The sequence below is a fragment of the Podarcis liolepis genome (assembly GCF_965112155.1).
Source record: "Podarcis liolepis genome assembly, chromosome: 6".
NCBI lineage: Eukaryota > Metazoa > Chordata > Lepidosauria > Squamata > Lacertidae > Podarcis > Podarcis liolepis.
Window position 1 is genome coordinate 13,929,134 of NC_139559.1, and position 13,127 is coordinate 13,942,260.

The window sequence follows — 13,127 nt, forward strand, 5'->3', positions numbered from 1 at the left end:
ATTGCCCTCCCTCTGAATGGACAAGGATGAGGAAATGCCTTTGTCTGTTCCCTAGGCAACTGGTCCCTCCTGCCTTTCACTACTGTGCTTAGAAATTTAGCAGCCTCTAATGAGGGATGTTTTTCAAGTCCAAATATAACAGGTATTCAGGTAAAATATCAAACCATAATCCAGTGCTAAATGCTACTTTGACTAGTATACTCCCACTTGGAGGTGGCAATTCTTCACTGTTTGAGGCAAACCATAGTTTATATAAATATATAGTTTATAATATATATAGTTCATATAAATAAGTATAATCTGGTACCAAGAAGAAACTGAAACTTCAGGGTCACAGGCCTAGTCCTGTGGAATGCTCTTCCAACAGAGATTCAGCAAGTACGTTGAGTATCAACTTTAAAGTGTTTGCTGAAAACTTTATCATGCCTCCAGGTTTATGTAGACAATCAAGAAAAAATATATTCTGCAACAGCCAGTGATCTGTGTTGATAGCTTTTATTGTGTATATATTTGTTATAAACTAATGTAACATTTTTCTGAAATTGGAATATGTAAGTATTTTTTGAATGAATGAAGGTTTGCACTGTATTGTTTGTATTTGCTCTGTAACCTAAGGCTAAAAATCCGGTTTTGAACCAGATTTATGGGGTAAATGCAAAACAGTCTGCTGGTTTGTGTGAACTGACAATCTAGGAAAGAAAACAGTAAATTGTTGTCCATGAGCAGACAGAGGATGTGAGCTCGAGGGTCATATCCTGGTTTGTTAACCAGCGTTAGAATAAACTATAGCACCTATAATTTCCCAGCTTCCCCTTAACACACACACCACTTAAAAAGAAATACATTAATTTGCTTTTCAGTCCTCTGGTAAGGAGGCTAATGTCAAATCACATATTTTTAATTGTAAGATTTTTAAGAAATGTGCCTTTTTTCTAGATGTGTTATTTAGACATTTTAACACTATTTGTTTCAATACAGACGTGAAGAAAGGCTTTTCTTCTTGAAAGCTAGGTTTCAGATGTGGCTTAATTTCTAAATTATTTCTGGAAGGAATGGGTCTGGAGGAATAATCCTTTGCTCAATGGAAGAGATAGTTTGAAAATATTTTGCCCAAATGTCTTACACAACTGGGCATTGCCACCACAGATATTCTCCCCATGCCTTACATCTTCTCTAACAAGTAGCTGGTAAATTCTCACTAAACCAATGCAGATGTATAATTACACAGGTGTATAATGCCATCTGTATATGATGGGACTTCTGAAGGAAGTGGAACTACCAACAGGACCCCATCTGCTTAGGTATGTAGGGAAGAAGGTGGTCTTTCAGATTTTTGAGGCCTCAGTCACTTACATGAGGTCCACAAGCCTCTTTATAGAACTACAGTTCTTAAGAGTTTCCTGGGGAGAGGGCATGACTTTGTTCATATATTTATGATAGCATGGGGGAAAGTGAAGGTGAAAACAGCCCAACTGCCTAGGACTCTTTTAACCTACTTGGTTAAACTTGGGCTAATTTCATGTTTATCAATGATCTGAATAAATGAATTCACAGAGGGAGTAGATGAATTAGTCCAACCGCATTTTGTTTAACTTGAATGTCAGGAGTGTACTTGTGGCCATTTTATGCACAATATTCCAACTATTTACTTTACACATGCCAAGTGACTGCCGTTTTAAGGAAACTCTAGTACCTTGGAGATAAAGGATTTAAATTCAGCCCAGTACACCAATGTGCATATATGATCAACAAATTCCAACATAAATGCTCATACGTGAACATAGTAACTAGGAATGCAAGGTAAAAGGCAGTATTTACACCCTAACAAACATTTAAACAGCATTCAAGCACAAGTTTGAACATAAAATAAAAGACTTAGCATGTTAAATCTCAGTTGAAGTATAAAAAGGATGAATGTGGTTAAGCTTTACAAGAGGGAATCAAAATGTTTTGTTTGTAGAATTATAACTTAAGATGTCCAGAGGTTGTATAGCTCTTCACTCAAGATATGGTGACAGTTAAAAGTGGTTAATACCCATGTACAGTGGTATCTCTGGTTGTGGAAGGGATCCGTTCTGGAGCTCCGGTCAGATCCTGAGGTTTCAGTAACCGGAGGGACCACTTCTGCACCTGCGCATGCGGCGAAACACTTCCGGGTTTGCCGCTTTTGCAACCCGAAGTTTACGTTACCTGAGGGTAATGTAAGCTGAGGTGCTATTGTACTTGGTTGTAGTGGCAAAGCCCTAAATTAAAGTTTAGGATAGTTTCCTAAAGTTCAGTTAAAACTATCTATTGTGCAAAGAACTTGACTGCAAGTTTTCTAAATGCACTGCTGAGTTTCACACAAAGGACTGTGAAAGCAGATGATTAGATGTTTGTGGTCCACAAACTCATACACACCTAGAGCCACACACATACTCACAGATGCATAAACACAAAATATTTGAACAGAAAACTGAAAGAATCCCTATTTGCTTTTGCCATCTAGCTCTTCGTCGGCTGCTGCTGCTGCTACATATGCACTCCCCTCTGTCTCCAGCCCTTCTACCAATGCTTCTGCTACCGTGTAAAACAAAGTATTCTGCAAATTCTTGATTGATAGAGTTGTTCCGTGTCTGCTCAGCCACTTCTTGGGTTACCACTGTGACTGCTGGCAATAAAAGGCAAGCAGTACAGTTTGCTATACCAACACCACCAGCCTCCTGAGCCACCAGCTCCTCCCTTGAAACGGCAGAAAGCAAAAAAACCCAACAACACGTTGAGGCATTCTTGCAGGAAACAGCATGAGAATAAGCTCTCACACACTACTTCCAGCCCTTCCTGAAGTCGGAGGGGTGTGAAACAGCTTGCGAATGGCTTCCCTTGCCTTATTTCCTTTTCCACCCAGGTTGAAATGCAGGAAATGTTAACTGGGAGACATGCATAGAAAACCTTTGCACTAAAAACAACGAGGGCAACAAGTAGAATCACCAGGAAAATGATGAGAAATCTTGCGTGGTGAGGCCCTGGGCCCTGCAGTTCCCACAGAAATGAACACACAGACATGAATATGTTGGGTTAATGGGATAAATCAGGCCACAACCTTATTGGTTACAGATGTGAGCCGTTTGGCTTAGGCAATTGGGTGAAGCAAGACTATATCCTGACTCCTGCCTGTCTGCAGGAAGTCTAGAAAGGGTCAACCACCGATAGGGGGAGCCCTATGATACACATGAATTAAGAGCTCCCCCAGGGTCACCGATGGGGTCGTGGCATGGCCCCACCCCACGCCCAGGCTTCGGACAGGAACCACACCCCTGGATCCCATTAATGGGATACCCTTAGTGTGGAGGGGCAGGTGCAGGCAACAACCTCCCCTCCCATAACAAGGCTTACCCAATGCCTAACTTTACAAAGTTGTGATGATTGCTACTAGGTAGGTGAAAACCAAATGGCTGGTGCCAATTTGCCAAGTGGAAAAATTCCTACCCAGCCCCAACAACCAGGTGATCGACATTAGTCAAGCAATGCAAGAAAGAGGGTGAGTGGCTGGGAGATCCACTAAGGAAACGAATGGAGGCTGCCCGCGCCATGGTTTAAAGGGCAAGTGGCCACGCCCCCTGGCTAACCCGATTGGTCAGCCGGGGGGGCGTTACGCGACTGGGTGTCCTAATGACGTGGGCAGCATTCCTCCGCCCACTGCCGGGTCACTGTGAGGTCCCGGAACTCCTCCCGCAACGCAGCCCCCCGAAAAAAGAGAGCTGTCTTATTGGACAGGGAAGAAACTAGTTTTTGAATGTGTTAATGTAGGGACATTTGAGAGACACAGGGACATGAACTAAATCAGCCATGGAACACCATCGGAATAAAACACTAATGTTTTGTTGTGTTCTTGAGGTTTGAGAATGGGGATCCTCTGCCAGGTCTCAGTGTCTCGAAAGGCCAGGATATATGCACATTTCAGCATGGACACCACAGGACTCTGTTCTTGAACTGTCATGTGTTTGGTCCCCAGCATACCCCTAAACCCAAGCCTGCACCACTACAATCACAAAAGTTTGATGCTACTCAAATGACACATTTTAATAAGTATATTACATTAGGACATGGTGTCAGCAGAAGTAGTCTTTCCCTTTTTCTCCCCTCCTTTTATATGAGGCCCTCAATCTCAGTCCCCTTTTATATGGACGGCGCCCCAGAGAATACAAAACCAGTTTTATGCCACTTTAGACCAGATATGGATAATGTTACAACTTATATAAAGAAGTGCATTATTCTGATTCTGGGTAGTGTTGATAACATTAAAAGCTCCAAATGCGACTTCTTCTAAAAAGAGTCTTCTTCTTTATTCTTCCCTAAAAGGATATTTAAAAGACAAGTAGTGCTGTGGCTTCCCGCCCTACTCCCAGAGCCCTCCTAGACAGCTGTGCCGAGGAATCTCCCTCCCCAGTCAAGATCACACATCTTCTAAAAGCCAAAGTGAAAGTAACCAGTTTGGTAAGCCAGTTAAGGGGAAGGAAAATCACCCATTTCCCCCTCCCTCCAAGCTGCACACTTCTGCATGAGTTAGCAGGAAACACGGGAAAGCTGAATGCAAGCCGTCAGCTCAGCTTCCAAAAATGAACAAGCAGATTTGAAAGTGTACATTATGACAAAGTGAGGGCTTTAATTAAAATTAGACTGAGACGGTAAGTCTTGGACTTCCTACCTCTGCATGAAGAAAAGGGATTTCAAAAAGTCAAAGGTTAAAAAAAAGAAGTTATTTTTGCCTCTCTTTGTGTGTGCATTGCTGAGAGAAAAGTGCCAGCAAATTGCCATGCGGAATACCTCCTAAAGTGTTAAACATGTTTAGGACAAAGCAGTCATGTGACTATGGTATGGTCAAAGTTATGGTTCTTGGCTACATGTGAAATCAGGTACCCATTCCCAGTATTCTAGCTCACTACAATATGTTATGGAGGAGTTACAACTCTTCACACTTATATACAGTGAGAGGTGCGGGAAAGGGAAGTCATAATGGAAATTCAGATACTTATGTTAGAAAGAACACATTTTTTCAACTCTTTACTTTAGACTCAATGATTTATTGACTAATCAAATTGTTGTTCTTTTCACTTACATAGACTTGTTTAAATAAAAAAATTCCTTCCAGTAGCACCTTAAAGACCAACTAAGTTAGTTCTTGGTATGAGCTTTCGTGTGCATGCACACTTCTTCAGATACACATAGACTTGTTTGAGTGTGCTCATTAGCCAGCTTCTTAGATATAACACTTTGTTATTTTATCTCCGTGTAAAATGCTATCAAAATCATCTGAGGACATGATTATTACTGACTTTGCTGTGGGATCAATGCAGTGACTTACTCAGGAATTCAAGCAAAGCACTTTGGAATAATCACACCTACAACCCTGTGTTATGCGAGTGATCGCCAAAGAAGAAAAAGAGTAGGCATGTCTATTCCAACATACTTTGCTAGAATTTATGATTGAAGCATTACATTGATCTCACGACATCAACGCTATAACTACGGATTTGGTTGTAAGTTAAACATGCAAAGGATTTCAAGTTCTCCTGTGGAACTCGGGTCTATTATTTTAGAATCCGAACACACAATTATCATCTGGCCACATTCCCAAGTTAATCTAGGTGCATGCTACCAGGCACATCGAAAGATGAGGTGGAAGTGAATCCCAACTCCCCATCTTATTTATGCAGAGGCTCAAGGTCTAATGCACTTTTTAAAGTCTCTGAAAGGGTTATGACAGGTCATGGGAGGTCAGGGACTAGGTCTGTCATCTTGGCAGGCCAAAGGAGTGCAAATGAGAGCAACAAAAACTCCACTGCCAAGAGCAGGGAATGCAAAGATCAGGTTATCCCTGCACAGCAACTGCTGCTTGGTATTCATTCATCAGTGTATGCAGGAGCTCTACTCTTATAATGGATTGGCTCTGAAAGACAACCTACCGTTACTTGTTACTTCTCGACACCTCTGTCTGCTCCTGAATAAACCCCATCTTCTGCCAGGATGGGAAGAACAAGAGAATCTAATTGACCTCCCCAAACACGCAGCATGTCAGCCATATTTGTGACCTAGGTCCATAAGAAGCTGCTTGAGTCAGTCCATTTGGCAATGTAGCCCAACATTATCGAATGACGCTCCAGAGTCTTTTGAAAAAACAAAACACCTGGAGATGGCAGGTGGCCCTCAGAACACACAAGGACCATCACCTGAACGAACTCTCTAGCTTGTAGCCATGCCCCTGCAAACATATACACACAAGCACACTTTCCAGTGCAGCATGATCTGGAATACCAAAGACCAGAGGATGCACCTCAAAACAAAAGCTCACTGAGTCAAGCAGCAGTAACTGCACTCTCTTCTGCCAAGTAGCATTCTGTATTATTCCCCAGTGCCACAATTTGCAAAAGTACAGTGGTACCTCTGGTTACGAACTCCGCTAACCCGGAAGCAGCTGCTCCTGGTTGCAAACTTTGCCCCAGGGTGTGGGACGGAAATCGTGTGCCAGAGGCGCGCGTGCAGCAGGAGGCCCCATTAGTGAAAGCACGCCTCAGGATAAGAACGGTTGCAGCTTAAGAACGGACCTCCGGAACGAATTAAGTTCGTAACCAGAGGTACCACTGTAGAGTGAAACTCTGAATTTTGTATGCACTGCTAACCATTTTTTCCCTCTACCATTGTGACAACAAAATACTTTAAAAAACGGCAGTGGCTCACAAGCACGGGCCTTTAGCAGCAGCAGCCATGAACCCCTCCTGCTGCTTGGGCCCTACGAAACATGCAGAAGCCTTGTGAGAAAAGTGAGGTCCTTTCTCACTTTGTGCTGGAGTATAGAGTTAAGAAACAGCACATATATTTTCCACTGCTTGGAAGGACTTCTGCAGTTTCTAGCATTCTCAAAACCCGGGAGCAAATAAGAGCTCAGGGAAAGGGATCTGTGTATCAAAGGATGTTCTGCAGGAATACAGATCTGTAATAGAAAACTACCAAAGTAGTGTATGTGGAACATGGGAAACAGTCTAATACCAGGTCAAGCTACTTATTTATCTAACCCAATGCTCTCCTCTCAGGCTGGTGATGGCTCTCAAGCAGAGGCCTTCCATATCACCCACTCTCACATCTTTTTATTTGGAAGGACTGAACTAGAGACCTTCTGCATGCAAGCAAGGGTTCTATCACTGAACTACGGTCTCTCCCACCCTAGCGTAGCCAAATATACAATACTTTGCAAGTTAAAACTAACCCTTTTCAATTAAACTGAAATGAAATTACACTGGATTTAGATTACATTTCTTACCACTTTTTTTTTTTTAAGTCTCTGGGCAACTTACAAATAAAAAAAAAATGTATAATGCATTTAAAACATAGATATGCCAAATTACAGCAACCCATACAACTGCTAAGAACACCACCAAGGCAATTATAAATTAACTAATACCTATGAAATAAAACAACCAAACAAACCAAACCAATCAAAATGCCAATAACCATCTAGTGCCCTTGGAGTCTAAGAACTGTGCGAAGAAGAAAACTTATGAATGAGGACTTTCCAGTTCCCTCCCTATCACAATCCTTCACATGACCCAAAAAGCTACCCCAGAGAGTCCAAAAAGCATCCTTGACAGCACAGAATGGGGCACAGGGGTCTGCCAAAGGAATGGGAGCCTGCTCTGCTTGCACGAAGTGCCTCTGCCCCATTTTGAGCTACCTTCCAGATTTTTCAGGGGAGTTGCAGAGAAGAGGGAGGAGGGGTCAAGGAAACACCTTTTCTGCAAGCTTCCTTAGGCTTCTGGTTCTCATGATGCCAGCAGAAAAAAGTAACTAAATACTGAAACTGTACAGGACAATGGTGAGCAGAAAGTATAGCTCCATGTAACATGAAAATAAAAAACACTTTTGCCCTAGCAGGGAAATTTTTTATATAAACTTTGAACGGAAGGCATGTTCTACTTTAAACATTTTCAATCCAGAAAGCAGTCCTATTCTGATCCACAACCAACTCACATGAAGATCACCCTTAGTCCCATGCCTCTTGTTTCCAAGAAAAATAAAAGAAAAAGGTAAAAAACGAAACAAAAAACCTTCCTGCAAAGACTACAAGTTACTTTAGAAACTAGTTTCTGCACCACTTTCTTGTACTTGGTACTGTGGGCAAGTATTATCCAATATTGAAGGAGCTCCAGGCCAGCAAACCTCTGAATGGCCTAAGAAGTATCTCAAAAAATATTTTGCAGCAGCAGCTGTCTATAAACTGGCCGATAACATAAAATGAACACTTTTTAAACTTCTTACAGGCTAAGACAAAATAAATCCATTTGCAAATTCAGCTTTTCCACATGCAATATTGCTGGTGTTCTATCCAAGGACACACTACACACCAGTATCCAAATAAGTAAACAGAATGTTACAGGACAGAAGGGGAAAGAAGGCCATTTATCAAGCCCACTATGTGACATTTGCCTGAAGTTTACTGTTCCTGGCAACTCTGAGATCACTGAATAAAATAATGTTCTTAACAATTAATTGTTTTAGATGTTTTTACCTGTTTTAGAATGCTTTTTTTAAAAATAATAATAATGTGGATGTGCTTGCTCCTTGAGCTGCTTTATTCTTCATCATCATCACCACCATCATTATCACCATCACCACAGAGGTCCCAGCCCAGATTTTGATATTTTTTTCAAATCATCTCCATCAATTCACAATGAAGTTATGCTTATACTTTAAACGCATGATTAAAAACAAGAAACGTTTCCTTTTCTTCTACCAGAGATTGCAATAAAATTGTAAGAGAAGTTGTACTTACTACTGTGCACAATCGATCAACTGATATTCATTAGATCTCTCGTAGCAGGCTTTCACACCTTCATCTTGCCAAAGTGTTTTTGTATGTTCATAGAACTCCTGGAAGCAAACATAAAGGGAGCAACAAGTCAGCAGGGACAAGGCCCCCCAGAGGCAAACAAAAAAAGGCAACATGCTTTTACTTAATGAACAAGCAACCAAATAAAACAGCCGAAGTCCTAAGAAGCTTTCTGACTACAAACATGCTGCTACATTAACGGATATCCTCAATCTTCACTTAATTAGGTTCAGCACACAGAGCCTGCCACACATTACAAAAAGGATTAAAATACATTCAAATGTCTCAGAAAGCAAAGAATGAACATTCGTATTTCCGCCAATGTAGAAGCGTGCTTCACCCAGTACGCTGAATGCTTATGTAAAGTATAGACTACTTTGTGTAGTTGCTAACATTTTTATAAAAGATGCAGAAATATTTTTTCTCTAAGAATGGCTAAAACTTGCTTTAAGGAAAGCCTTTCTGTCCTTATTCAAATAATTTGCTGTATTGAAACCCAATAGAAGAATTTCATTTAAAAAATAAAAATACAGAAGAATGGTGCACTTGACTTGTGTATAAACTGATATATACTGTCATGCCTTGGTTTTTGAATAGCTTAGTTCATGAACAACTCAGAACAAAACGTTGCAAATCTGGAAGCAGGTGTTCCGGTTTGCGAACTTTGCCTCGGAAGCCAAATATCCGGTGCGGCTTCCAATTGGCTGCAGGACGCTCCTGCAGCCAATTGGAAGCTGTGCCTTGGTTTCTGAACATTTCGGAAGTCGAACGGACTTCCAGAACGCATTCCGTTTGAAAACCAAGGTACGACTGTAGTTGGGATAGTGCAATGTTGCTGGAGGTCACAGGAATGAAGATGTCACAGAAGTGCCACTCATTCAGAGTGGCGGACAGAGCTCAGCCCCAAATGATCACAGTATGCCTCATTCTCTTCAGTGTCATAGAATGTTGTAAGAACCTAGAACTGTTCATTAATGGCCTTTCAACATTCTCCATCCTATTTGGGGGCAGGGAAATTGGGCAGATCATTCCACCAAATTTCTCCAGGGAGAGATAAATTTTCCAACTGTCTCTTGGGAGTGTGCTCATCTTTAGCATTAACAGTGCTTCTTTCTCCCCCTTCCTCCCCGCAAGGATTTGTGGTTTTTTGCTGTTGCTGCAAGTGGCAACAGGAGCCTGGTCACCATTTTGCACCCTACCCCGCCCCCCCCAAAGGAAAAATTCTCTCTCCCTGGAGAAATTTGGTGGAATGATCTGCCCAATTTTCCTGCCCCCAAACCATTTATTAAAAATCTTGCAAAGTGGCCATGCGTGTGTGTAGGGGAGAAAGAGAGAAGTGAGAGAAATTCTAATCAGAAAAATGTCTTCTGAGCATTTTCATTTCATCTTCAGAATGTACAGAACATTCTCTGACGCTGAGATTTGGGTAGCTACATCAGACTCATGTGCAAGGCCGATGCAACAAATCCAATTTCTTAGAATGCATCAAATATACCTTTTCAACCTTTTAAAATGTCAATGTTTACATTCTAAAGAATTTTCATTTAGGTTCATGTTTTGCATTATGCTGTAACTCTGCATGATTGAGCGAGCTAAACCCGACTAGCTCTTTCTTCTCCTTATTCAGATAAACTTTTGTTATGTGTTCAAATGAAGTAAAGAACCAACTTTTGTCTCAGGACCAAATATAATTTTGAGCTCACCAAAAGTTAATGAGTAGCTAATCTTTTCAGTATTTATGGGTTATACATTGTCCAAATATAGAACAGAACATTAAATAACTGGGCTTGACCAATCACTTGGGAGAACTACACAAAGGAGAGACCTTGGGAGATCTTACACAAAAAGTATTTTGGAAACTGTCAAACTCCTTAAGAGATTTCTAAAGAGCTTAGTACGAATCACTTGTGTTGACTTGTTTTGGAATCCATTTGAGTTGGTGAATACAGATGCACTGGATTTTCAGGTTCCAAATACAAGAGAAATCTCTGGAAATGAGCTGAAGAAAAACACAGCACAGTTGCATGATGTTTCGAACATCTCACAGCCCATAACCAACTTAGCAAAGGATTTGAGAAACTGAATTTTTTACCTCTGCAACAACAGCAGTCCTCTATTTAGAATTTGTTATATGCTCCGGATGGCCCAGGGAAAACATACTTTTGCTGATCTTTAACCTCGCTTTAGTGTTATATCTGTTTTAACACTACCTAAGTGCCTACTTGAACGTGCAGTTGAACTTTCAAAAAGCTTTAGTCAAAGTATCTCACGAAAAGCTCCTAAGTAAGCTTAGCCGTCAAGGAGTAAGAGGGGAGGTCTTGTGGATCACAAATTGTTTAAGTTGCAGAAACAAAGGGTGGGAATAAATGGACATTTTCCCAAATGGTGGAGTCCCCCAAGGATTGGTATTGGGACCTATGCTTTTTAACTTGACACCTGAAGGCAGCCCTGTGTAGGGAAGTTTTTAATGTTTAATGCTGTTGTGTTTTTGATATTCAGTTGGCAGCCGCCCAGAGTGGCTGGAGAAATCCAGTCAGATGGGTGGGGTATGTATGTATATATGTATGTATGTATGTATTAATAAATAAATAAATAAATTATTATTATTATTATTATTATTATTATTATTATTATTACAAGTGAGCAGTGAGGTGGATATATTTGCTGATGATACTAAATAGTTCAGGGTTATTAAAACCAAAGGACTGTGAAGAGCTCCAAGTGGACCTCTCCAAACTGAGTGAATGGGCAATAAAATGAAAAATGCAATACAATGTAAGAAAGCGATGCACGTTGGGGCAAAAAAATCTTCATTTTACACACACACACACACACACACACACACACTTATGGGGCCTGGATTTATGGTGATGGACCAAGAATGAGACCTGGGGGTCAAAGAAGATAGTTTGATGAAGCTGTTGACCCAGCTGTGCAAAAGACAAATTCCATAATAGGGATCATTAGGAAAGGAATTGAAAATTATACTGCAGGTATCATAATGCCATTATATAAATCTACACGGCAATCACATTTGGAATACTGTGCACAGTTCTGGTTGCCTCATTAGAGATGGAAAAGGCTCAGAAAAGGGCAACCAAAATGACTGAGTGGATGACACAAGACCCCTATGGAGAAAGTTTGCCGTCTTTGGGACTTTCTACTTTAGAGAAAAAGCGAGTAAGAGGTGACATGGTAGAAGTTCATAAAATTATGCATGGCATGGGAAAAGTGCTGCAATGTTCTACCTTGAGCCGTTTCTACCCACAAGTGGCAAAGAAAAGAAAGAGAAGGAATAAGGAGGAGGACTAGGAAATCCCATGCACTGTAGCAACAGTTTTACTTTGACCAGTACACTCTACTGGGGAAATGATTCATTTAATTGACTGAGAATGAGAGCTGCAAGTTTGAGGTTCACAGCAAAATGTTTGATCCATGAGAACCTGACTTTGCTTGATGTTACCTTATAACTAACCTGAACTACACCCTACTTACACTATCTTTTTAATAGGGTTATTAACTTTCCACGTGGGATGGAAAAAGAATCCAAGTCCACACTACTTGAACTTCTTAACTGAGAAAGCAAAACCAGGACCCACAATCAATACTAACTTTTAGATTAGTGGGCTATCAGCAAATAACTGAGAAATGAGCAACGTTAATTGTAGTTTGAGCAGGGAATGTTTCGCCGAGATCACACTCCACTTCCACACTAATTTAAACACACAGTTTGGATTGGCCCCTGCCCTCTATAAAGTTGTGGCTTTACATTATTATCATCCGTTTATTAATTGCCTTCTATATACCGTATTTTTCGCCCTATAGGACGCACTTTTTCCCCTCCAAAAATGAAGCGGAAATGTGTATGTGTCCTATGGGGCAAATGCAGGCTTCAGGAGAGCCCCACCGCCAGCCCCACAAGCTTCCCCCTCCCCCAGCCGCGCAAGCTCCCAGCTTCGGCATTGCTCTGGCTCCCGTTCGGGGGAAGCTCGGGCTTCCCCCGCCCCAGCCCTGCGCCAGGGGGGGAGAAAAATAATTCCCCCCTTTATTCACCACCCAAATCTAGGGCCGGTGGTCCTATAGGGCGAAAAATACGGTAACCGTCTTAAAGTGATGTGTGATAAAACAATTAAAGACACAAAACCGCCCGCAAAACCTTTTAAAATAAAACTGAAACGGTACAAAAACGATGCTTTGGCTGATATTTCTGCATTGTGGGGGGTTGGACTAGATGACCCTTGGATCCCTTCTAACCCTATGATTG

The 13,127-nt window shown here is 41.3% G+C and overlaps 2 protein-coding genes across 8 annotated transcripts in view; both read right to left on the bottom strand.

The window, feature by feature from the left end:
* The window catches only part of EDN3 (endothelin 3), a 527,748-nt gene that overhangs the window by 319,162 nt on the left and 195,459 nt on the right, over positions 1–13,127 (bottom strand). The window lies entirely within an intron of this gene.
* The window catches only part of GNAS (GNAS complex locus), a 177,698-nt gene that overhangs the window by 28,481 nt on the left and 136,090 nt on the right, over positions 1–13,127 (bottom strand). For all 7 annotated transcript variants that reach the window (XM_083507610.1, XM_083507611.1, XM_083507613.1 and 4 more), the window contains exon 5: positions 8,807–8,904. In XM_083507610.1, the coding sequence (XP_083363736.1) occupies positions 8,807–8,904 (98 nt within the window). The remainder of the gene's footprint in view (positions 1–8,806; positions 8,905–13,127) is intronic.